The sequence below is a fragment of the Musa acuminata genome, chromosome BXJ2-8 (genome assembly GCF_036884655.1).
Source record: "Musa acuminata AAA Group cultivar baxijiao chromosome BXJ2-8, Cavendish_Baxijiao_AAA, whole genome shotgun sequence".
NCBI classification, from domain to species: Eukaryota; Viridiplantae; Streptophyta; class Magnoliopsida; order Zingiberales; family Musaceae; genus Musa; species Musa acuminata.
In genome coordinates, this window is record NC_088345.1 from 32,070,593 (window position 1) to 32,097,480 (window position 26,888).

The 26,888-nt window shown below is 36.7% G+C and overlaps 1 protein-coding gene across 1 annotated transcript; it reads right to left on the reverse strand.

Annotated features, from left to right (window-relative positions):
• Window positions 1-487: 487 nt before the first annotated feature.
• On the reverse strand, window positions 488-26,888 carry LOC135619374 (uncharacterized). Its single transcript, XM_065121317.1, has 10 exons — window positions 26,646-26,888; window positions 24,803-24,929; window positions 24,634-24,720; window positions 21,393-21,478; window positions 21,120-21,317; window positions 6,086-6,246; window positions 1,327-1,485; window positions 1,149-1,229; window positions 992-1,046; window positions 488-904 (listed from the first exon to the last, which is right to left on the reverse strand). Exons 1-10 carry the CDS (start codon window positions 26,754-26,756, stop codon window positions 698-700), a joined length of 1,272 nt encoding a protein of 423 aa, XP_064977389.1. The 5' UTR covers window positions 26,757-26,888; the 3' UTR covers window positions 488-697.

Consider the following 26,888-nt stretch of genomic DNA (forward strand, 5'->3'; position numbering starts at 1 on the left):
ATTTTATAAATCTTATAGTTCGACCAAATTGGACTGACATTCTAGTTCGATTTAATTAAATCGAACCGATTCACCAAATCAAATTAATTCATTTTAAATATATATATATATATATATATATATATATATTATAATTGATTAATCAAATTAATTAATTTTGAACTGATTCAATTAGATAGATCCAAACCGATTTCGATTTAGACCTACCTTACCTTAATCGAACTAAATCAAAAATCAAATTAGTTTGATTCGACCCTTAATGATTTGATTCAAATGGGTCTGAACGCACCTATCCTTTAACCTAATCTTTAACATTTAAGAAAAGAATTGGATTTGTTATCTCATCAATAAAGGACTTTAAATTAGAATGTTCCCATAAGAACCATAAAGACCAAAATGGAAATAGCCGCTTATCAAAATATTTTAACAATTCTATTCACTCCATTGTTTCATTCCAGGCCAAGGCAATGCAACTAATAACAAAACCTTCAAGACCCAATGCAGCAGAGCCGGAACCCTTTTCTCAATTGGTCAGTTAGCTTAAGTGCAGAATGTTAAGTGATATATGCACATGCCTAACACATAATGCTGATTTGAGATGGACAAAACACAAGGAAAACATCACTGAAGAGAGTGTTGACTGGTTTAAACATTACAAAATGTGCCTTCAAGACCAGAATACACTTGTGGCATATGATCAAGGTGCCTTTCTTCTGCTTGCACTGCCACTTGGGGCTCTTGTAACAGCTGAGTCCACTGAAGCATGCAAGTCCCGGGTCCCCACAGAAGGACTGCCCCGAAATCCACGAGCAACATGACTGCGAGGAGACTCAGAGTGCATTCCACTTTTCCGGCCACGGGCTTCCACCTCTAATGATTGCGCCTCCTCCATTAGCATGTTTAACTGATACAACAAGGACCGCAATCAGCTCATTTCAAACTGTGCACAATCATCTTTGACATCCTGAAAGAAAATATCAGTCCAGTTTACCCTGATTTCATTTTCCTTCAACCGGCCTTGCAGAGCGCTTATCGTAGGGTTTAAACTACAAGAATCAAGATAACCAACATTAGCATGATAATCTTTCTTCAGGTAATCAAGATGAAAGATGGCATATGGACATAAAGATAACAGTATCTCTTCCCACCAATACTCCATTAGTTTGCAGAGGGAAGCCTGGTATGTTGATGTATGATGAACATAATTTAGGGGGTGTATCCTCCCATTGCTGGTTGAGACACGAAATCAATTAAGCAAAAGGCTGAGTCATCATAGACTTAGAAGTACAGATCGTAGAAGAATCATAGATCAAACAGAAGACGTACCACATGTTCTCAAATATGGCTTGCTTATACGCTGATCGTTCTTCTTCAAATAGTACATGCTGCATATCTGTAAATGACTTCAAGGGAGAGTTGAGCTTCAACATATACCTAGCTGGCAGAACTTGAAGTGGCACTTCCTTCCTAAGGTACTCTGCACCACTGCCAGCCAATGCAAAGTAGAGAAACAGATTAGCACCATCAGATGGCTATTGAGCACTTAAAGTTGACATACAAAAAGATTATGATCCACTTAAGCAATAAATACGTCTCCACACAGACAAAATAGCCAGACATATCAAGAAATAAGGCTAAAACAACAAAATAAAGAATTTTATTCAAGGACTCAATAAGAAAATTTTTCACTTAATAGAGGGCATAGAAGAATTGTCTGAATCATATTTATGCAATACCTCTAGATAACCACAGCAAAATCATAAGCAAAACCACGTGACTCTACACTAAGTCCTACATCCACAGTGAAGTTGTAGAATCAACATCATTCAATAAACATGGAAGTAATTTCACAGGCCACAACCTAGAGAATAATAATATGTTCCTTCAGACAGAAGGCTTGACAGTAGCAGTTGGAACACCTCTAAATAAAGAGTTAATAAATGGGACATACAAAAAACACAAAAGGATAAGGGACAGGATAGAACAGGCACGATAAGAAAAAAAATGAATTTTCCAATTTTGATCACATAGCAAGTCAAGTTTGCCATGTTCGATAGTAAAATATCTGTACATACCAATCAGTTATGTCAGGCAAGGGCAATCATTTCTTGGCACAAACACTCCAACTAAAAGTAAACCATCACTTGTCCGACCAATGTTGCAAGTGATCTCTTTTGGTCAATCAGCAACGATATGCTAAAGCTTAAAACACAAATATGCAAAGGTTTTATGCTTTCCTTGAATGCTTTGTACATTAGGCACTCGCACATGGCAGTACCTAATACAATCAGCTAAAAGGCCCTTGTGAAAGCCAGTTGTTAAAGAATTAAATTGGAGTTCAACAAAAAGATATCTAATCAATAATCTTAAAGATATTACGTAAATTTACTATCTTTCAGCCAAAAAATAAAGGACAGCTTAGTGTCCTATGTTCCTTCTGTTAAATAATGTCACTCAAAGCTGGATATGCATGAACCTAAATTCCAGCAGGGTTAAACTAATCTGTCAAACAATCAACCTAAAAAATTGAAGGTAGCACCTTCTTTACGAACATTCAACAACCACCAGGAATGACTATAATTAATAATTAAATAAGCTGTTTATAGAAGAAAGTGTTGATGGTTTCCGAAATATCGACAAATAAAGTAAGAAGCAAAAAGCCATTTACCAAATAATCAGTCTTGGAATTATGTTTAGTCATCATAAACCTGGAGCCTGTTATGGAGCTAACTCAATTGTCAGTCACCCAACAGGCCCACTCATAGAACGTGACAACAATATGACCCATATGTGGATCAGAACCAGTGATTTAAAAAGCGCTATGTATCAAAATGCGCCAAGGTCCAAAAACGCCCAAGGCGCTAGGCACTCGCCCGAGCGAAACAAAACACTCTAAAATATTAAAATATAAAAAATATATAATATAATTAATAAATATGATTATTTAAATAAAATATGACATTAAATTAAAAATATCTAAAGTACCAAGTCACATTATCCATCTCCTAATAGCAAAAATGTCAAAAAACTCAAAATTCAAAACAATAAAGTTTTACATCAAAGTCATTCATCATCATAATTAACATCATCTTCATTTTCAAACAATTCATTTTCATAAGTTCATTCTCTTCCTCTGGTCTTTCTTCTTTATCAAAATATGTTTTATTCTCTTCAACAATAACAGGATCCGAGCTTGATGTTATTGCACTCATTTTTCTCTTCGTCATTTATCTTATATATGTTTGTAATTCTCCAACACCCGAAGCTCTTGCCACATCTCCCGATGTCAAGCTATTATCTTCAAATACAAGCTTGTTTTCGGCATCTTGCAAGTTTGCACTCATTTCTCTCACCAACCAATCATTTGAATCATCAATGTCTTGTAATGAGATTGAATCAATTCTATTTCACAAATCATGATGAGCCTTCAAAGCTCGATTATACTTTATATAAACAAGATCGTGTAATCGTTGATGGTCGAACCGATTTCTTCTCTTTGAGTGAATCTATCATATCATATAATTTAAAAATATATTAATACATCTATAAAAAAATAAATTAAAATATTCTGTTATACTTACATGCTTAAAGACACCTTAGTTTTGCTCAAAACCCACAGCACTACATGTCAAACTAAGTATTTTGATAGCAACTTGCTATAAGTTCAAGATGGAATTTTCAAATATACTCCACTATTCAGTTGCAAAATTTATTTTATTATTAGCAATAACATAGTAACATACTATAGATGAAATTAATTATATCAAATTATTAATACCTGGGGATGTAGTTGTCTTGGATCGAACTGCCATAGGAATTCTAAAAAGACTATCGGCATTCTTATAAAAAGATAATTCATAAATAATCTCATCTTCCACCTCAAGACTTGGAACTAATCTTACAATGCATTGATATAACACATTCAGAACTTCTTTATCAAACCCAACAAATGTGGTCTTATAAAAGAATTCTGGGTTCAAATAATATCCTGTTACTTGCAAGGGATGATAAAGCTACCAATTCCATTTTTCATCAATGATTGCAAATATTTTATCATATTTTTTTATTTCCATTAAAAGACTTTTGAATCGTCTCCTTTACTCTATCCATAGCCTCATAAATATATCACATTGCAGGCTTATTTTCATTATCCGTCAACCGAATAACTCGAACAAGAGGGCTCATTACCTTTAATATATAAACTACAAAATTCCAAAAGGACGACATTGAGATGATATTACTGGCCCTCCTGTCTTTCGCTTCTTTTGCCCATTTGCTTGTCACCCATTTCTCCGAGGTAACCATGTTTCTCAGGTTATGTTTTTGATGATACACACTTTGTAATGTTAAGAAGGAAGTAGCAAATCGGGTAACATCATATCTCACCAATTTCTTGTTGCTTGTAAGTAAATCCTCTCATCATATTCAATGCCCCAGCATAATTATAAAGAAATCCAACAACAAATATTGCCCTTTCTAAAATTTTCTTGATTTCAAGGATCTTTCTAATATCCTCTAATATTAAATCAATACAATGTGTTGAAGAATCTATTGAATTGCTTTGTATACTTGTCATTTATCCTGAAGCCCTAATAATAATTTCAAATAAATAAAGATTAGTAGTATTAAAATCTAAATAGCATATTATTAATCTACTAAATAAAGATTATTTTATACATTAATTAATAATCTACTATTAACATATTGTTAACTGTAGTAGGGAAGAGTAGAGACCGATAGTGAGAAGTTGCAGTGAGAAGCTAAGTGGCATATGGTAGGAGGCAATAGAGTCGCGGACAAATAGCACGAGGCAGTAAAGTCGCGGATAGACACCAAGAGGCAATAGACAGTAGCGAAAGCTACGGAGTCGCGGGCAATAGGAGGCAACAGACAATAGCAGCGGCAACGGAGTCGTGTCGCGAACAACAACAAGCAATGGACAGCAGTAGCAACAGACAACAATGGAAGCTGAGGAGACTCGATCAGCTATAGAGGAAGACTCGGAGGCAGCGGGAGAAACCGTCGACGGCGAAGGCAAAGGGAGAAATCATCAGCGGCGAACATAGAGGGAGAAATCTTCGACGATGGAAACAGTGAGAGAAGCGTGCGTAGTGTTGGGATTCGGGGTCGCGCACTAATATAACAACGTGCATTGGTTAAAATTTAATTGAACCAGACTTAAAAGTCTAATTTAGTCGCCCATATCACCCGAGCGCTCACCCAAAGCGCCCGGCGCCAGGGCTCAAGCGAATGCCCAGGTGACGCGCTTCAAGGCGTGCCACCTCTTTGAAGCGCGTCGCCTGGCTCTTAAACGAGGCACTCGGGCCTCGCCTTGCTTGCCCGAGCGCCTAGGCGAGCGCTCGAGCGCCTTTTTAAATCACTGATCGGAACCCCATTACAAAGCAGGAAGAGTTGCCAACTATTATTCTGCCTCAGATAGGTTGAGATCTTGTTCAATGATCCATCTCATGTTGTGCTTCAAATTGAGGCCTAGACCCTGTCATGGTCACATAAGCTCTAGGGGGCTGTCTACTATTGGGATCCCAAAAAACCCCATAACAAAGGTTAAAACAAGATAGAACAGTATTATAAACAAAATTTTACATTATTAGTCATTTTTTATTCTTAACCCAATGTATCTAGGAATTTGGCTCTACAAATTAGCCTGAATATAAGACATTGTAAGCCACTTTAAGATATATCTTGGCAATTATTTACTCTTTTCCAAAAATTAATTCATTCTTTTTTCCTTTAACTTGTCACTTAGATGCAATTCTTGCTGGAACTAAAAGAAGCACTAATTAAAGATATTAATCCCCAACAGATTCAAACATGCAAGAATTGACACAAGAAAGACAATACAACTAACTTCCAAAAACTCAAGGTAGCTATCCATGTGAAAGAACAAATGTGAGACACTAATTCTCTCATATATGTTGACAAAATAACATCATTAAAATCCACCAGATCACAATCAGAAGCACAACAGATTGTCCAACATTGAGAAAGGGCACTAGGACAAAAACATATGCAAGGACACAACCATCAACAACAATTATATAACCTAGTTATTATTAAACAATACCTCATATCCATGTTTGAACGATGCAAGGCCTCCTGCATGCTTGGTGTCATATCTGAAGAGTCTGAATCAGCCCCCGCATTCTCTCTCATTCTTTGCTTTCCTAAATAATTGACATCGGCATAAGAAAAGAGCTCCCCTAAATCTGAAGATTTTCCTCCAACCTAAACAAAGCAATTGTTTTTTTATATCATAAAAAAATCACTGACAGACGTTATTCTGAAAGTCAGCATACTTAATAAGTATTTATCATGAGTAAAAAGAGTCATCAAAATAAAACAAAGTTCTACTCAATATATGACTTTTCTACTTGGCAAAAGAGCGCAATGCTAGAATAAACAAAAGTTCCAAAGCGGCTAGATTCTTTAAAATCCTGCTTATATTAAAATTCAAAAGTTCTTCCAATCATGAATAAAGCGCATGAATTTGCAAAAGCCTAATTGCATACAGTAGCATACGTACAGAATTCTAGGTGCAGCAGTGCAAGCAGGTAATGAACCATCAGCCATGCAGATAAGCAAACAAAAAAGGTGTTAATATCTCAGAAAACTATCCACAAATTCACTCTAATCTTTCTAAAAAGAGCAATACTAATGTGGCCCTTTTCTATCTTACAGCCTCACAAATGTATTCACTAGAAACCTTTTATGGGGCCCATGTGGAACCTCCAGAGGCTTTAATTGAGTTTTAAATGGTCAGCGAGTAAACTGATTTAGTTTATGTATATAATAAAATTATGACATGACCTTAGAGGTGCTTGCTATACATGAGATCCTTTCCCCTCTTGCCTCTATCCCATCTTCGTCTCTTTCCTCTTTGCCCTCTACTTTCTCTCTTGACAGATGTTGATGACAGAAACAACAGTTGTGGATGGTGAGAACACAACAGTCTAGTGGATATGGTGAAATGCAAATAAAGTGGTGGCAACAACAATAAACTTTTTTTTCCTTTTCTCCTCCCCCTCCAACAAATGCAGGAAAGGAAAGCCAATGGCAGTCATGGTGACAGTTGCAGCACCCACTGCCTTTCCTCGTTCTCCTTCTGTTCTTCGTGTTCCTCCAAGGGAGAGAGAGCAGCTGAAGTTGGCCAATTCTTGCCTAAATCAACCAATTCCAGTGACAAAGCGGAAAAATTGACTGGAACCAAGTAGGGAGTCATCTATCTTAACCTGGATCAGCTGATCTGGCAAATCGTTACCTTTTAGTAGATAGGACGAGAAAAAATATAAGAATGTAGTAAATGTTATAAGCATAACTGTCCACAAAGATTTAAGAGAAAATGGTTTATAAGTCAAAAGAAATAGCAACATAACCATATTATAAGAGTGTGTAATGTAGACAATAGATGAAATAACAAAAGAAAGACAGTGCACGGTGCTCCTACCAATGTGGGGAATACGGAGAGTCAATGTATGCAATTTTATCCCCTAAGCAAAAAGGTTTTTTGTATAACTCAATCTTGTCAAAAACAACTTTATGTCAAGGTTCATGCTCTTGAAATAAGAACCTAAAAAATCAAAGAATGATTTTTAGTTCACGTAAAAGGATATGATATGAATAAGTTAATCCATAGTATATAAGACCAGGGTTTTGAATGTTGATCTGGTACCTACAATGATTCATACCACCCAGTTCCAGCCCAAAAAGAAATAAAAAGTAATACCTACAAGCTTCGTTTTTAATTTCGAATGATACCACCTGTATTGGGTGGTATGTACCGGGCAACCAACAAACCGATATGCGGACCGCCCGCTACCGGGCGATACCGTCGATTGGGGTTGTTTCCGTCCCGTTACCATGCGAAATCGGTCGATGACGGTCAATTTTGACCGTCGCTGCCCGCTACGGGACGGTATTAGCTGAGGGAGAAGGAAGAAGAGGAAGAAGAAAAGGGAAAACCTCAAGAACTAATGCCGCTCTCCCTCGACAATCCGGAGTCATCGGACGCCGCAGATGAGATGTCACCTCCTCGACGTCGTCAGACTTCTCCTCATCCGCGCAGGTAGAAGAAGCCTCGACGATCGCCAAGGCTTCACGGGGAGAAGAAAACGAGGTTTCTTCTCCCCATGTGGGGAGAACAAACGAGGCGACATCGCCCTTTTTTTTAACTTTAACTTTAACTTTATTATTATTATAATTATAATTATTATTATTATTATTATTATTATTATATATATATATATATATATATATATATATACCGAGCGGTATGCCAAAGCATACCGCTCGGTATACTAGTACCGTACCGTACCGAGCTAGGTTCGATACTCCGATACAGTACGAAATTACGAACCTTGCCTACGAGTACAAAACCATAGGTCTGATACTGATCCTTTCTTGGACTAGTAAATACCAGCGAGTATAGGCAGCTAGCACATAATTTAGTCAAATGAAGTACTAGTACTGGTAGGCAATTCTTTTTTATTATTTTATCCATCAATACCAAGCAGTTTATGTCAGTAGACCACTAAATATCCTGGAACTATATCAGTCCGACAAATTATCAAAACTGGCGATGGACTGAATCAAAATCTTTGCCACAAAAAAGAGATAATTTACAGAAGTAAAGAAATTGAAATACCAAAATCACTTTAGTTACAAGCATGACTCTCAAGAAACGAGACCTTGTAACTCCTTAAATCTCACAATGAATAATCATTGGAGGAAAGAAAATGATCTCATACACTCAAAAAATTATTTTATAAAGTTAAGGAGCAATAAGATCAATCATCACATCTACCATTTTTTAAAAAATCTTCACTCCCATTTTACTCCAAGAGATAACTTTCTTTATTAGCAAGATCTTTAATTGGGGATTAGTTTTGTTGTAAACCATCTTCTATTGAGTATATCTTCCCAATTATCTTCCACTTTAGACTTAAATTCCTTTCTTATCCCCATAATCAATGAAGATGACATAGAAATACATGAGATGTTGTCATGTGGCAACTTATTACATATAAAATAAGAAACCAATAAAATATTAAAACTAAAATAAACATAGGAGCTCCTTTATAAAATGCTTCCAGTGCGTAATTTCACCGACTGAAACAATTGACAAATCTTTGATCCAAGGATTGAAATTTTATACTGTACTGGAGTTTCAAGATTCGCTCGGTACGGTATGGTACAGTATACCGAGCGGTACATTTCGATATATCGCTCAGTATATATATATATATATATATATATAAAAGTAAGAAAAAGGGGCGACTACCTCGTCGCCCTTTTTGGCGCTTGGGGAGAAGAAACCTCGGGTGCTCCCCACGTGGGCAGAAAAACGAGGCAACATTGCCTTCTCCCCACGCGGGGAAGAAAAACGAGGCGACGTCGCCTCTTTTCTGCCCACGCGAAGAGAAGGTGGGGAGAAGAAACCGTTTCCTTCTCCCTACGCAAAAAAAGGGCGACGAGGCGACGTCGCCTCGTTTCTTATGCTTACGTGGAGAGAAGAAACGTCGCCTCGACGATGCTCGGTTTCTTCTCCCCACGACGTCGCCGAGGATTCTTCTCCCCACGTGAATGAGGAGAAGTCGCCGACGATGCTGAGGCCTCGTCGCCTTAGACGAGGGAGAGCAACGCCGGATCTCCAGGTTCTCCTCTTCTTCTCCCTCTTCTTTCTTCTCCCTCAGCTAATACCACCTGGTAGCGAGCGATGACGACCGATTTAGGGTGGTAACGGGGCGGAAACAACCTCAATCAATGATACCGCTCGGTAGTGGGCGCTCTGCATACCGGTCTACTGGCGGACCAGTACGTACCGCTCGGTACGGGCAGTATTATTCGAAATTAAAATCCTTGCTTTGATCAATTAATGATGAATTCAATCATACGATGTCTCATAATGATGTCATATATAACCTTCATATCTACCGTAATGACAACAGAACTTCTTGGATAAATTGGTAACTATAAACAAATACGTGTAATGATTTCAAAAGAAACTAAAAGAATTTAACTAGGTTAGGAATACTACTAAAATATTCTAATTTTAACTTATACACAAAAAATGGGATTAAACTTCGACTAGTATAAAGGAAAATATACATATATAATGATTTAGGAAAAAAAGGGAAAACAACATATTGACTCTAACTCATGAAATTACTCCTAGTAAGGATGCTTCACATCTCCTCATGTCCTATACATGGATGACGAAATCGTACCAGAAAAACAATAATAACAAGTTGTAATGTCTAACTATTTATAGTTAGAATTGACCACATGAATCTTTTGATATCATTGAGTTTTACAATAAACAATATCCTTATTAAATTAAGAGTAATTCAAATCCTTATTTATAGGTTCTAGTTTGTTTTCTATAATCTCTTGTATCTCCTCATATCGCTAATACTAATAGTATTAGTAATACCGGGATAAAGAGGAATGGAATTTGAAAGACTGATAGTTGTATTTGCTGGAATATCTTTTGGATTGAAAAGAAACAAACTCAAGATAATACTTTCATAAAATCAATAAATAGCTCACTATCGAATTTAAAATCACAAACGGATATAGAAAATTCACCACCCCAAGGATACTAAATAAGGATACAGAACTGAAAATAAATGACTCACCACTCAAGGAAATGTCCAAGAGATACAAAGATGAAACCCACCACTCTATGGTAAACTAAAGAGATACAGAGTTAAGAGAGAACTCAAAGAGTTTCTATAAATACCATCAGATTCTAAACTGTTTCTAACTCTAAAACATCAAAATAAGTACTAGTGCATAAAACAACTCTCCATGCATAGGGAACTACAAAATTTATTGCTTAGCAATTGATAACTAAACTCTTTAATGCATTCCTTGATCATAAAGAAAAGTTGAATTAACTCTCCCTTTGAATCTGCTCATCGGTTGGAAAGTTAAGAGTCTGGGCTTTTCTGTTAGAACCCTTGCAGATTCTAAACTTGGGATTGATCTCTTTAGGGGATCGGCCTCCTTGGAACTCTATAGGAGTTCCTCCCTCCAAGTTGCTGCTCAAAGGCTGCAGAAAAGATTCATCTATTGCTTATCAAAAGAGGAGGAATACATGGTTATTTATAGGGCTTCTAAACCCTAACTCCTAATAGGACTCCTATTTCAGACTCTTACGTCTAACCAACTCCTAATAGGACTCCTACTCAAGACTCATATTCCCTTACAACTCCTAATTCTTCTCTAAGAAAAAACCTCCTACATGAATGTCCCTCTCAATTAGGACTCTCCTAGCTAGAGTCCTAACAGACTCGCCCTCTTCAAATCAGCCTTGTCCTCAAGGCTGAGATTCCATGAACTCAGGGAACCGGGTCTTCAGCTCCTCATATGGTTCCCATGTGGCGTCTTCAAGTGGTAGATTATTCCAATGCACTAGTACTTCAGTAGAGGGATGTCGGCGACACATCACGATCCTGCGATCGAGGATGGCTTGTGGTTAGGCTTGAATAACTCCATCCTCAGTTGTGTTTGGCAGTTGGATCTGGGGTGACTCGTGTTCTCCCAACTTGGGCTTTAGGCATGATACGTGGAAGACAGGATGAATTTTAGCATCCTCAGGTAATTTAAGTCTGTATACCACGGCTCCAATACGCTCTGTGATCTGATAGGGCCTATAAAAACGTGGGGATAGCTTCATGGAGGCTCGAGTGTTGATAGAGAGTTGCTTGTATGGTTGTAGGCGAAGATAAACCCAATCTCCCACTGAAAATTCTGAAGTCTACCTTTTTTACAGCGATGTTCACGGCTCCACGGCTCGTCGCAATGCCAACATAACACCTTCGCAGATCGCTCCCGAAGTTCTTCTCTTGTTAACCTTTTCAGCGCAGGGACTCGATTGATAGTAGGGGGGGCTGAGGGCTTTAGTATTGTAGGTCGTGGAGTGATCCTAGTCCTCCGGGCTTCATGGTTCAATCGCTCCTCTTGAAGTCGTGCGAAAGAGATGGCTGCCATAAGCGTGTAAGGTTGTCGCGCCTTAACTTCTCCCCGGATCTCCGGCTTTAAACCCTCAATAAAGGTCCCCAATAATTGTTTTTCAAACCAATCACGAGTTTGATTAGATAATCTTTCAAACCTGGTCTAGTACTCCTGAATGGTGGAGGTTTGTCGGATCTTTGCTAGTTGTCCGTCAATGTTCTCGTAATAAGTTGGTCCGAAGCGGATCAGTAGTCCTTCTTTGAATTGTCGCCATGAAAGGACTCCATAAGTGTGTTCAAACCAGTCAAACCATTGTATGGCATCCCCTTCAAGATGTATAGCTGCAATTTCCACCATGGATGCATCCGTAGTTTTATGGTACCGAAAATATCGCTCCGCGCGTGAGATCCAACCAATTGGGTCTCCTTCTTCCCATCTAGGGAAGTCCACTCTCATGCGCGAATAGTTGGGGTCGGTCATAGAGCCTCCCCTCTCTTGGAAGTCATCTCTTTGGGCATGATGTGATTGGTTAGAGCTCTCTCCTTGATGTGATTTCTTCGGGCTTGGTGGTCGGCCCAAACTGAATTCGGTAAAGAGAGTCCGAATCTTATCCTTCATTCATGCCTCAAAGGCTTCAAATTTAGCATTGATTGCCTCCTCAGATGCCATAGTATATGACTCCAAATCTGTGATGTTAAGATCTCTCTTTTGTTGATGGGTTAAAGGCATGTATAGGTTTGATAGAAATCAGTAAAAGTTTGCTACAGAATTGTGTTGTCTTGTAAGAGCAGAATTATCATCGAAGAAACAGTGGTTTCTCGACGAAATCTCCACAAAAAATTTGAGAGATTTGAGGAGGGAATTGGCAGCAATATCTCAGTTTATATGACAGCAAGGATGTCCAATTTAATCAAGAAAATTTCGATAGTAACAGCAAGAAAATTGGTGTAAGTTGCGATAGCAGAATTCTCGTCGAAAAATTTCAGCAACTTACGATGAAAATTTGCAGCAATATAAGAACGAATTTTTTTTTTTTTTTTTCGAATAGGGATAACTAAATTACAGCAGCAGTAAGGTAGGAAACCAGAACCTGTTGCAATTCACGTGGAGATCAAAGGATGATCTGCGGTGGTGGGGATGACGGTGGAATTTGGCGACGATCTTTTAAGCAATTGTGGGAATTGCTTTGGGCGGTTGTGGAGGGTTGATTGATGGCTGTGGAAGGGCAGTGAGATGCCAAGAACGCTGCTCTGATACCAGGTGTTAGAACCCTTGCAGATTCTAAACTTGGGATTGATCTCTTTAGAGGATCGGCCTCCTTGGAACTCTATAGGGGTTCCTCCCTCCAAGTTGCTGCTCAAAGGCTGCAGAAAAGATTCATCTATTGTTTATCAAAAGAGGAAGAATACATGGTTATTTATAGGGCTTCTAAACCCTAACTCCTAATAAGACTCCTACTTCAGACTCTTACTTCTAACCAACTCCTAATAGGACTCCTACTCAAGACTCCTATTCGCTTACAACTCCTAATTCTTCTCTAAGAAAAAACCTCCTACATGAATGTCCCTCTCAATTAGGACTCTCCTAGCTAGAGTCCTAACAGAATGTCCCTCTCAATTAGGACTCTCCTAGCTAGAGTCCTAACATTTTCCAACTTATAAAGGCATGCCCCTTAACTCTTTAGTAATCAATTTGGGCTATTCAATCAAGTTGGGCCATTTGCAAGTTTGGATAATGGGCTTGCAACACATTTGGCTTATGGGTTGTCACATTTAAGAGATCTGGATTAAAGTTTATGAGACAAGCATTTTGGACTGTAGAGAATACCATAGGATCATCAAGACTTACGCGAGCTGATTATAGAAAATTAGGCACTCCCGTGTCAATCTTCCCTTGTTGAAAAAGACTTGTCCTCAAGTCCTCATTTGTTCCTTCATCATGATAAGGACTTAAATCAGCCATATTGAATATTGGGGACACTCCATAATTTCCAAGTAGCTCGATCTAATAAGCGTTCTTGTCAATTCTCTTAAGCACCTTGAATGGACCATCAGCCTTTGGTTTCAATTTCCCAAATTTGCCTAGTGGAAACCTCTCCTTCCTTAGATGAATCCAGACCAGATCACCCTCATTAAACTCCACATGCTTTTTGTGTTTGTTGGCAGCTTGTATGTACCTTTCATTTTGCTTTTCAATGGTTGCTTTAACACTCTCATGCAACTTCTTTATCTATTTAGCTCTCTCTTTAGCAACTCCACTAAATTGCTTAGTTGTAGAATGAGGAACTAAATCTAAAGGACCAATAGGATTAGCACCATAAACAACTTCAAAATGACTCTTACCAATGTTGTGATGCATAGAATGGCTATAAACAAACTCAATTTATGGAAGAATAAGATTTCATTGCTATGTTCTTACCAACATAGCTTCTGAGCAAGTTTCCCAAGCTTCTATTCGTTACCTCTGTTTGCCCATCGATTTGTGGATGATGAGAGCTACTAAATTTCAAAGATGAACCCAGCTTCCTCCGTAGAGTTCTCCAAAAATAACTAAGAAATTTTTAATCTCGATCAGACACCATAGTTCTTGGAATGTCATGCAATCTCATAATCTCCTTGAAGTACAAATCAGCAATATGAGATGCATCATTTGATTTGTTGTACGGAACAAAGTAAGACATCTTTGAGAATCTGTCAACAACAACTATGATGGAATCCTTATTCCTTTGAGTTCTTGACAGTCCCAAAACGAAGTCAAGATTCACATCCTCCTATGGAGTACTAGGCACTGGTAATGGAGTGTACAAACCAGAATTTTGGCTTCTTATTTTTGCCAAATGACACACTCAACATTGCTTCACAAGTCTCTCCATATCTCTGAACATTTTAGGCCAATAGAAATTTGATTGAACAAGAGCTAGAGTCTTATCCCTACCAAAGTGTCCTCCCAAAACACCACCATAAGCTTCAGCCAAAATTACTTGTCTCAAAGAACAAGATGGAACACACAAGGCATTAGCTCAAAAAAAAAACCATCAAAGATAGAAAATTGCTAAAAAGAACCTGATTTACAATTCTGTCATATTGAGCTGAAATCTACATCATTCTCGTAGAGATCTTTGAATATTTCAAATTCAAGCACTTTAACTTCCATGGCTGATAATAAAGAATGCTTTCTACTCAATGCATCAGCAATTATATTTTGAACACCAGATTTGTGCTTGATAATAAAGTTATAAGATTGCAAGAACTCTACCCAAGCTACATGCCTCTTGTTTAGCTAGTGCTGAAGATTAATGAACTTTAATGCCTCATGGTCAAAATATAGGACAAACGGTTTGACAAAAAGATATTAACTCCAATGAGATAAGGCTCTATAAATGGCATAGAACTCCTTATCATAGGTAGAATATCTCCTTGTATCATTCAGCTTCTCACTAAAAAAGGCAATGGTCTTTCCTTCTTGACTCAAAACAGCACCAATACTCACATTAGAGGCATCACATTCAACCTTAAACACCTTGTCAAAATTAGGCAAAACTAAGATAGGAGCTTCAGTAACCTTTCTTTTCAACAGTTCAAAAGCATCATCAGCCTCACTAGTCCACTTGAATTTATCACCTTTTAGGCATTTGGTGATTGAAGCAACAATAGAGCTGAAACCCTTGAGGAATATTCTGTAAATGGAAGCTAAACCATAGAAACTCCTCACATCATGCAATGAAGCAAGTGTCGGCCAATTAAGAATAGCTTCTACCTTACTTTGATCCATCATGATCCCATCTTTTGAAACAATATACCCCAAAAACACCATACTAAGAATAAAGAAATCGTAGTTCTTTAGATTAGCATATAGCTTTTACTGCCTCAAAATAAGAAAGATCTCATTAAAATGATATATATGCTCCTCTTCATTCTTGTTATACACCAATATGTCATCAAAGTAAACCACAACAAAAGACTTAATGCATAGCTTAAGTGTATGATTCATAAATCTCATGAAAGTGCTAGGAGCATTAGATAGCTCAAATGGCATAATCAACCATTCATACAAGTCATCTCTAGTTTTAAATATTGTTTTCTACTCATCTTCAGGCCTCATTCTAATTTGGTGATAGTCACTCCTCAAATTAATTTTAGAGAAAATAGAAGCACCATACAATTAACCAAGTAAATCATTTAACCTTGGAATGGGAAAACGATAATCAATTGTGATTTTGTTGATGGCGCGGTTATCCACACACATTCTCCAAAAACCTTCCTTCTTAGGCACCAACAAGGCTGGAACCGCACAAGGACTCATGCTCTCCCGAATCAACCCCTTTTCCACCAACTCATTCACTTGCCTTTGAAGTTCTTCATGCTCCTTGGGGCTCATTCTATGGGCTACTTTATTAAATAGCATAGCCCCTGGAATAAGATCTATATGATGTTGGATGTCTCTCAAAGGTAAAAGACTATATGGAATCTCCTCTAGTATAACATCTTAAAACTCCTCCAGGATTGATTTCATGATTGCTGGTGACTCCTTGTGTTGTTCATTCTTCTCTACTACTACTAGAGCCAAAATATCACCACCCCTTTCTAGTGCACCCTTACATTCATCATAGGTCATAAGAGCACTAACTTCCTTCTTTGGTGGACTGGTTTCAGATGGTAATAATGGAGCTAAAATAATCTTCTTTTTATTCACCTTAAAAGAATAAGTATGTTTGTAGCCATCATACAACACTCTCCTATCATGTATTTTCAGAGGATTTTATGCGTAAATTAGGCGTACCGCTCGGTGCGCCCTGGCATACTGCTCGATACGTCGTACCATACTATACTGAGCAAAGCTCGATACATCGGTACAATACAAAATTTCAAACCTTGGGTAGAGCCCTATCATTGTCAAGCTGACTTCAAAAAACTACTAAAAAAGCCTTTCTTGGGGTTCTTAAAAGGTATTCTCACTCACAAGCACAAGCAACTATAGAACGGAATGCAACTTCCTTGCTCTCTTCCTTCTCACTCTCATTTCAATCTGCTACTTCCATGATCAATGTGGCATGGTACGATCACTTGCCTTGCTCGCTATTAGGTATATCTCTTCCCTTGCCCATGTCATTTATCTTCTTTTTTTCTCTTATAATGTTTCTAACCTTCTCTGCTCTTAACTGATGAATTGCCCAAAGATAGAGGGAGTGAGAAAGTGAAGCATACCATAGTCTTCTTAGGGAAGAAAGCATCCTATTGGAGGGCTACAAACTAGCACTTACACTAGAGAAGATTCTCTTTCTTAAATATACGGTTGGCAGTTCAGATACTCCCACATTTTACCATCTGTCAAAGTTACCCCTGATTGTTCATAGATGAAATTATATTTTTTTCTATATTTCTTATTAACTCCACATATTTGCTTCAATATTCTCATCTCAATGACACAAACCTTTTATAAATTGTTTCGTAACCACCAAATACTTAAACCTATAAATCATTATTAGTCTAATAATTATCTTATAAAATTTTTCTTATAATCTTAAAGGATCCAATGATCCCATAAACCACAAAGCTTTTATTTTATGAATAATACTTTCATACAAGGGCCATCATTTCTGGTACTAGACCCATTCCGGTGATCTATTAGTCCAATACGTATTAATCACTATCGGTGTTTCAGAGAGGAAGGAGAAGAGCAATGGGTAGTGGAGGAAAAGGAGGAAGGAGAAAGAAGAAAGAGGAGGAATAAATAGGAAGGAAGAAGAGGAGATGGTGGAGGAAATGTAGGAAAGTAGGAGGAAGAGGAGATGGAAGGGGAAGAGGAGGAAAAAGCAAACGAAGGAAGAGGATGAAGGAGGAAAAGAAAGGAAGAAGAGATGGTAGAAAAAGAGGAGAAAGGAGGAACCAAGAGGAAAGGAGGCGATCGAGGAAGAAGAGGTCGAAGGAGGAGAAGTGGACAAAACCTACCTGTTGACAGTGAGGGTGCTCACCGTCGATGATGGGCGATAGTGTCAAGCACTCGCATTCAAGCATTCATGAGCCCTAAACATTTAAATAGGTCAAAGCAGATTGCTCGAAATGGGGCGATCCATATATTGGTTCACGCTCGTACCGATACATACTGCCCATTTATTATTGGTCTGAACGAAATAGGCCTTGCTTTCATTAATTTCTTAATATTGTCGAATAATCAATTCAAGAAATCTAGATCTAATTATTGGACATGTTTATCGATCCAACTTAACACTATTGTTAGTTCTTCTCTTACTATTATTAAAATTACTCTCATATATTTTGTCTTGGTCTTAGTTAATTTAAAAGATTTTATTTCCAAAGTTTGCTCTTATAGCTCAAGATTAAAATTAATTTTATTTTAAACTTTTATAAACCATAATAATATTAGCAACAAATAGGTCTATCTTGTATATGACTATTAAGTTCATTCATTAACAATATAAAAAAGGTAAAAACTTAATATTGGTCATCATATAATCCTATATTAATAAGAAATTCATTGGGTGCTCTTAACATTAGTGACTACACTATCTTTTATAACATCAATATATTTAGTTAACACATTTTTCTTTCCAAAAGCCCCCAATAATAGATCGTTTCGAAAAATATCATAGGATTTTCCTAAATCAATAAAATTTACATGTAAATCTTTCTTTTATTTCTCTATACTTTTTTATTACTTAATAAATAACTTTTCATTGTTAATCTTTCGGATAGAAAACTAAATTGATTTTCGAAAATATTTACTTCACATCTTATTCTACAAACAATTACTCTTTCCCAAAGCTTCTTTATATGACTCATCATCTTAATTCCTTGGTCACTAGAATAATTTTGGATATCACTATTATTCTTACAAATTGTTAGTAGAAATCTTTTCCTTCCATCATTAAAATTTTATCAAATAAATTAGTCAATCAAAATATTCCTTGATCACCTAAATTCTTTAAAGCCTCAATACGAATAATATCGAGCTCCACACTCTTACCTATTTTCAGCCTTTTTCTAAGGTTTGTAATTTCATACCGTACCGGAGTTTCGAGCTCAGTTCAATATGGTACAGTATAAATATACCGAGCGGTACATTTTGGTATACAGTTGGGTATATATATATATATATATATATATATATATATAAACGACAGCTCTACCCACATAAGGAGTCGCGCGAAAAAAAAAAGAAAGGGGAGGCGACGTCGCCTCGATTTCCCTACGGAAAAAAAAAAAGGGAAAGGCGACGTCACCGAGGCTTCATCGTCGCGTTGGATCTCCAGGTTTTCTTCTTTCTTCTCCGTCATCGATCGATGCTATCGCCCGGTAACGGACGGTCCATGTACCGGTCTGCTGATGGACCCGAATGTGTAGTACGGGCAATATTATTCGAAATTAAAATCCTTGAATCTTACAAATAAATCAATGATTAATAAGACTACCAGCATTATTTTTATTTAGAGCTAAGTTATTTAGAATATTCATTAAATACTTTATAAAAAAATCTCAATCTTTCCTTAATCTCCTTATTATTAATAAGAACCTTATGATTTTCATCTATAATGCATCTTATATTATCTAAATCCATGCACTTTCTTTTCATAGCTTGAATAATTTGAAATATATCCTTTTTGCCATTCTTAGTACTAACCTATTATAAAGAACTATCATAAATCTAGTATCTTGTCATACTTGCAATCTTTGTTGCCTCTTTTTTTGTTGCTACATATCTTCTTAGATTCTCCTCATTTTTATAATTTTGTCAACCTTAGAAGCATGATCTTTTAGTAGTAACATTTTTTGAACTTTCTTGCATCATCACTAACTCTCTCTTAAAGCTACACAACTATCTTTAGATTCTCATATAATCTCCTTTATCATTCCTTTATCATGCTCCAAAATTCTTTGCTCATCATAGTCCACAAAGTATTGATATTGTCCCCTTTCAAGTTCCAAACCTCCTCTTTTTTTCATTATATATTTAATAATCCTTACATTATTATCTCTAAATTTTTTATTCCCTCATATCTTATTCTCATTATTCTAAAAGCCAATGATAGAAACATACCATTGGAAAACAATAGCCTTGCACCAGTTATCTATATCATATCTTCGATTATTGATGTTTATTCCTTTATACAGATGCCCACATGTGAGAAAAAAGTAAAACTACACTTTGCTTTCCTCCCCTCCTCCTCAACCTCCCGCTGATTGACCCTTTGCTTGGCAAAGAAACTGCCCTGAGCTCCCCCCCAAACCGCGCAACCCCCCCCCCCCCCCCCCCCCCTCCAAACCCCTCTTTCTTCTATCTACTTCTCTCAAACAGTGCTGCCACCCCCGAGCACTACTCTTTGCTTTTACCCTGAAGCCTCATGTGTTGTCCCATCTTACTTCACCACCCATTCTACCCGTCAGCCCTCTACTGCTATCTGCCTGACCTCCTGCCTACGCTATCTGCTTCTACCCAGCAGTGTCACACACGAACTCCCCCACTCTGCTTCTCTTCAGCAGAGCTATGTCCTCGAGCACCCCCCACCTCCTCTTGCTTCTCCCCAGCAGACTTGTCGCACTCAAGCTCTTCCCCTCTCTGCTTCTTCCCAACAGCACCTCCCTACCCCATTCCTTTTTCTCTGCTTCTTCCCTCGATAATGCCCCATGCTTCTTTCTCTCCCCAATAGCCCCATCTGGCCTTCTCCTGAATTTAAATGTTAATTATTGTTAATAATGGTTAACTTTCATTAATAGTAGTTTATGATTGTTTAAGGGACTGAATATCAATTCTAGTATATTGGATTATCATTGCAGTTTTAGGATTCTGAATCATGGCAACAATTTTATAAATTTTATAATTATCTCCTTAATTATATTTTTTTATAACTTTTATAATGGTGAGCACCTTAGCATTTTGGAACCTTGGTATTTTTAGGGCCCACTGCCTTTGATGACACTGCCAAGTAGGCATGTACAATGGATGCAACAAATTGTAGAGTAGCTATTTGTTGGCCTAGGCAACTGCCTCAGTGATAATGTCCCTATATCAAGTTAAGCAGGTTTTGACTGTCAAAAGTTCAGTACCAGTTGTTCGCCATACATAAAACAGAGAAATTTTCGTTAGATTAAACAATATATAAGCATAAAAGGAATATTTCATATTACCTTACTAGCTTTGGATGCTCTAGAGTCTCCAGTATCTTGTTCAAAGCTTTCAGTCAATGCAGGTGTTGATACCAAGAAGGCGTTGTCCGAGGAACTCCAAGATGATTCAACTTCTATAATGGAACTATTGGTAACAGGTGGTGCCTGCCTCTGTTTCCCATCCATCGATTGAAAAGCAATAACTTGAATCTTTCCCACCTGAAAGAAAAAATAATGTATATCTTATTGAGCTAAATGATGCTTTGTGATATGGAAAGGTAGCATAAGATAGACCTTCTGGGCATCTTCACTAAAACAAGAAAATATCAGTCCAATGAAACCATGTTCCAGCAACTGATACATTGCTTGAGTTCGAACATCTGCAAATCACAAGTTACCAACTTCAATAGATTAACAAAATGCACATGGAAAGGATCCAACAAATTCAGTTCAATATGTAAACCAAATATAAATATAGCTACACCTAAATAAATAATCAAGACAAGTCAAATCGCAAAAAACTTACATCCCCAACATTAAAAAGGTAAAAGGTAGAATATCTTGTGTGTTTATAATTTTATATCCTTACATCTTTACTGCATATGCTAATTCACATATTTATCTTTTTTGCATACATATGTTATGGCAAAGGAGCTCTTACAAGAGTGTGCATTTTTAGAAGGATGACTACATACATGCAGGTAGTGAACTTTTGAACAAAATAATCAACAAATTACATTCTAGAGAGATTAATGGTGGACAACAAGAGATAGGGTTGCATACATTAACCCACCACAAATCCAGCATTTGCAGGGGTCTTGAACATTTATTGGTGGTTAAAATCATTTTTCTGATCTTTAAGACAAAAGTCACTGATGGTCTTTAGTTCCAATACTTTTCAGTGACCTTTTTTATCATTTTTTTGAAATAAAAGAGGGAAAACTGTAGAAATTTACTGCATCAGGACTTAGTCTGACAGAGAACAAGTCTGAAAACCTTAATCCAAAGCTTAAATGAAGGAAAAATTTTATAGTAGCCAAATTCACTCTTAATATGCTATTTTATAGTTTCAAAGAACGTGTTTAACTTATCTAAATTCATTCTTTTTATCAATAACCTACAGGGTGAAACCTGAGTGGAAGTTCAAATATTCAACATAGTACCAGCTTTGTTATAGTCATGTTAGTTATAGAATACTAGTAAGTCATAACTTAACAATGGTCATTGTAGAAAGATATGAACTTTTCATCTTTCAGGTATATGAATATCATGTCAACCAGATCAAAAATTGATAACAAACTAGCTTTGCTGAAACCCAAAATTGAAACACCATTTACCTAATGAGATTTTGTAACGACGATCTCTGAACAAATCATGCATTAAATCATAAGATCCATAACAGAATGGTATTTTCTACATAATAATTTCCAACAAAACTAGACATGTTGATGATTTACCTCATGTGCCAGTGAGACAACAATATGAAAATGAGGCTAAATAAGAAATTGATCACTAGTAGAAGGTGATTCTACAAATAAAAAGGTTTATTTAGAAAATAACATTTTAAGGTTTAGCTTACTTTTACTTCCATCATTCACTTTGCAATACTTAACCATATAAAGTTTCTATCAACAAATGAAACACCACAGATTACCAGAAATAAAAATAGGTTAAAAAAGCTTCAAGAAAGTACATGTGGAATAATTAACTAATTTCTAATTTGTACTGATGAAACAAACACTGTGCAAACTGAAGCATCACATAAGCTGCTACATGCTTTGGTGCCTATAGCTATATGGTAACCTTGTGACCCATATGGGGACAAGCCCCTTTTTCTGCCATCCCTCTTACCATACCAGCAATCAGCATCAGATGGGTATTATTTGAATGCCTAATTTAATCATTATATCTACTAAACTTTTGCCAGTTCTTCATGGTTTATACAGGACCTATCATCTTCTCAAACAATAGATTAATATAATGTCATTCACCCTATAATGTTCAAGTGGTTCAAGTAATAAAACTATACTTGTTCGACATAAGTTAAACATCACTGATGTGATGGGTGATTTACAGGAACTGAATCCGAGTAGGGTGGTTCATGATCCACTGCCTTGATTCACTTGACTCTTGAGCAAACTGTTTAGTACGGATCAATATTTACTAGTCCGATCAAGTATCAATGTCAAAATGCATAGCTTGATACCAATACAATATTATTTAACAATAATAACAATAACAAAGTCATAAGTCCCAACTATTTGGAGTCAGTTACATGGATATTTTACCGCTATTGAGATTTGTAAAAAGTTATATGTTTAGTTAAGTTTAAAGTACTTAGATCTTTATTTATAGCTTCTATTAAAGTCTTTTTAGGTCTTCCTCTATCTTTTCTCGTACCACCAACATTAATCATTTCACATCTTCTAACTACCGCATCTAGAGGTCTCCTAAGCAAAGTCTTCAATTTCGAATAATACCACCCGTACCGAGTGATACATACCAATCCATCAGCAGACCAGTACACGGACCGCCGGCTACCAGGCGGTATATATATATATATATATATATATAAAGGCGACTTCACCAAGGCCATTGCCCCGCGTGGGGAGAAGAGAGGCGACGTCGCACTTTTTTTTTTAATTTTATATATAAATTTATATAAATATATAAATATATGTAAATAAAAGATTACATGTATATATATATATATATATATAGAGAGAGAGAGAGAGAGAGAGATAGAGAGAGGCGACGTCGCCTTGTTTTTCAGCGATGTCACCCCACCTGGGGAGAAGAGAGGCGACGTCACCGAAGCAACGTTGCCTCGCCGAAGCGATGTCACCAAAAATCTTTTCTTTTATTACTTTATATATATATACATGTATATATATATATACACATGTATATATATATATATATACATGTATATATATACCAAACGGTATACCGCTTGGTATACAGTACGGTACGATACGATATTTTAATCCTTGCTTCTAAACACATGTTCATACCATCTTGAACGATTTTCTCTCATCTTATCGTCTATCGAAGCAATACCTAGTTGTTCACTAATACCAGTATAATATTATTCATTTTTTATTTTTATCATTTTATTTAAAGATACCATTCAGTATGTCAATATACCACCTAGTGTACTAGTACTATACCAATGCAATAGATTACTGAAATCGATATCATACAGAGAATTATATCCTTGCTTCTTCCCCTTTGGAACTAAAGGTCTTTATCTTTAATTAGTTTATCTCTATTGTATTTATATTTTCCTCCATATCTTAGGTCAAGATATTTGACATAGTTTATCTCTATCATTTTTTTTGACATAGTATATTTTCCCCCTGGGACACATGTTCACCAAAAAGGCTTTTGGAACCTTATCATTTAGTGGCAATTTGAATAACACAATATAAAGGAGCAGAATAATATGATAATAACTTGTCTCAGTTTTCTGCCATAGATTAATAAAGTATTAACACATTACAACTCAAAGCAGTCAATAGAATATTCAGCTTACCTACATGAGATGGAAGAACTGTAATGTGAGGATGTGAATGATACCACCCAATAACCCTTGTTGTTCTGCCTGTTGTCAGAGTCATTCTGTGCTAAAAGGTCAAGTTTTAAATGCAAAATTTCACATCCTCTAAGATCAAAGAAAAATTAATCTAACTAGATAATGGATATCTCAGCTTGAGCTGAAGCTGCAGCAAGCAACTCAGGATTAGTCTCCACACGATCTTTGCGTCGATCAGACCGCATCTGTGGGGATGCTCCCCAGATTAGTGCAGTCGCATTCCCACTATTTGAATACTACAAGGATCAGATTGTCAAAATATGCCTAAAAAAGTAAAGAAGATAATGCGAAGGCACAAGAAGATAGCAGAATGGCTGAAATTAAAGAAAAAATAACCCTTGCATTCTCCTACAACAATAAAAGCTTGCATTAGCATCCAATAAAGCATAGGATGAGAAAATCCATCACTAGAAGAGTTAAAGAGCATGTCTAATAGCTCATATAGCTATTTTACTATCTAACAACTGATTAGAGCTTCCTACAAATAAAATCATTGTTCCAACTGCATCACAAGTTGTGATGGGCTCAAAATGCTTCTCTTGTTTTGGCTCCAAAGGCTATGTACGATCATGCTTATCCAAATATATCATCATGATTCCATCCATGTTTGTCCTTATTTGTGAAAGAGAAAGTGACTTGAGACCTTGTATAACTGTGGCTTCTTATGACAAGAAAAAATTCATGTCTATTATTGACAACTTCTTCCCAACTTGTGTTTCACTATAAGTTGCGCTCCCTGGACGACTACCATGTAGTTATGAAGAAACACCAAAAGCAAAGGCAGCTCTCTCTCTCAAAATAGGTCTACAATCACAATACCACTATCTCACTCACAGCTCCAAGTTTTTCTGTAACAATCACCATGCCTATGTCAACTAAGGTCTTTACATTTTTTAACATTCAACAACATAACAAAATGGTTCCAGCAACATGATTAGTTTTATCCAAATTATAAGAGTACGTTGGTTTCAAATAAAATTTCAGAAATCACTACTAAAAGTAGTTCTCAATCAGTTTCATTAGCCTATTTGGTAGAACCACACTAAATTTTGTCAGGTAATATGACATAAAGATCAAGAAAATGAGACAAACAGGTGTCATACTCCCACTTGCAAGAACAGGCTTCAGTCCCTACCATCAAAATGTAAGCTTAAAAACAGTACAGGAATTCACAACAATTCCTAAACACGATGAAAAGTGGCGGGCAGGGCAAGACATGTCAAGGTCATGCAACAGATCACTAACAAACTCTTCAAATGGAACTTCATATTGCTATGAAATAAAAATTATAAACTATTAAATAAGTTTTTTCCTTAGTCAAGAAAACCGTCTTAATGCCCGGTAAAATTGAGAAAAATTTCCTACAACCTCTTTCTTCAGATCAATTGTCACATCATAGCTAAGTAGATGTCGAGCAACATAGTGATCTTATCTACAACACCAGAAAAGAGAAATTTCTAGCAGAAAAAGATTGACGTCTCAAAAATAAAAATTCGTAAAATTCATATATAATTATTACCATAATATCCAGAAAAGGTAGAAACCTTGATAGAAAGAAATTGACAATCTGTAATATAAAACGTTGATTTCACCTAAAGTCATTCAAGTTAATTTTTTTATGATAATAGCACGATGAAGAAACACTATGCAGAATCGTCACAACAAGAGGGAACAATCTAAAAGTACTTTTTAAATAAGTGAAACAAAAAGAAGGAAAAGGAAAAGAAACCCTAAACCATGGCTCCATCAATTATCACTGGACACCGAAAAAAAGCATTCTAGTAGGCAGCAAACGGATAAATATATGCAAGACCTACAAATTCTCACGCCACATAATGAATCAACGCTAATTAATCGCAACTCCAAAATGACAATTTAAAATCCAACGATTTGCGAAGGAACAAAAGGATGCTTTCAAGATGGGATTTTTTTTTGGATCTATGATGTATTACTTGGATGTCGCCGAGGAGTAGACCCATGATCTCCTCTGTTTCGGTAGTGAGCGCGTGAGTAAGACAAGTGAGCCAGACCTCCTCTGCCATTTTCACCGACGTTAGAGACATCGCTCTGAACTCTCTTCTGAATCGCACGCGTGCGTCTCCGACTCTCCTTGAAAGGGATACTCTGGTGAGGGGAATCAAAGCCAAGACGATGAGAAAACTGGAAAAAAAAAAAATTAAGGGACGGCAAAATTG

Coding starts and splice junctions, on each gene's coding strand:
- LOC135619374 (XM_065121317.1), bottom strand. CDS start 26,756: ATGTCTCTAACGTCGGTGAAAATGGCAGAGGAGGTCTGGCTCACTTGT. Junction 21,479..24,633: donor AGTTCTTCCATCTCATGTAG/GTAAGCTGAATA, acceptor TGTGATTTGCAG/ATGTTCGAACTCAAGCAATG. Junction 6,247..21,119: donor GAGCATCCAAAGCTAGTAAG/GTAATATGAAAT, acceptor TGCTTTGTTTAG/GTTGGAGGAAAATCTTCAGA.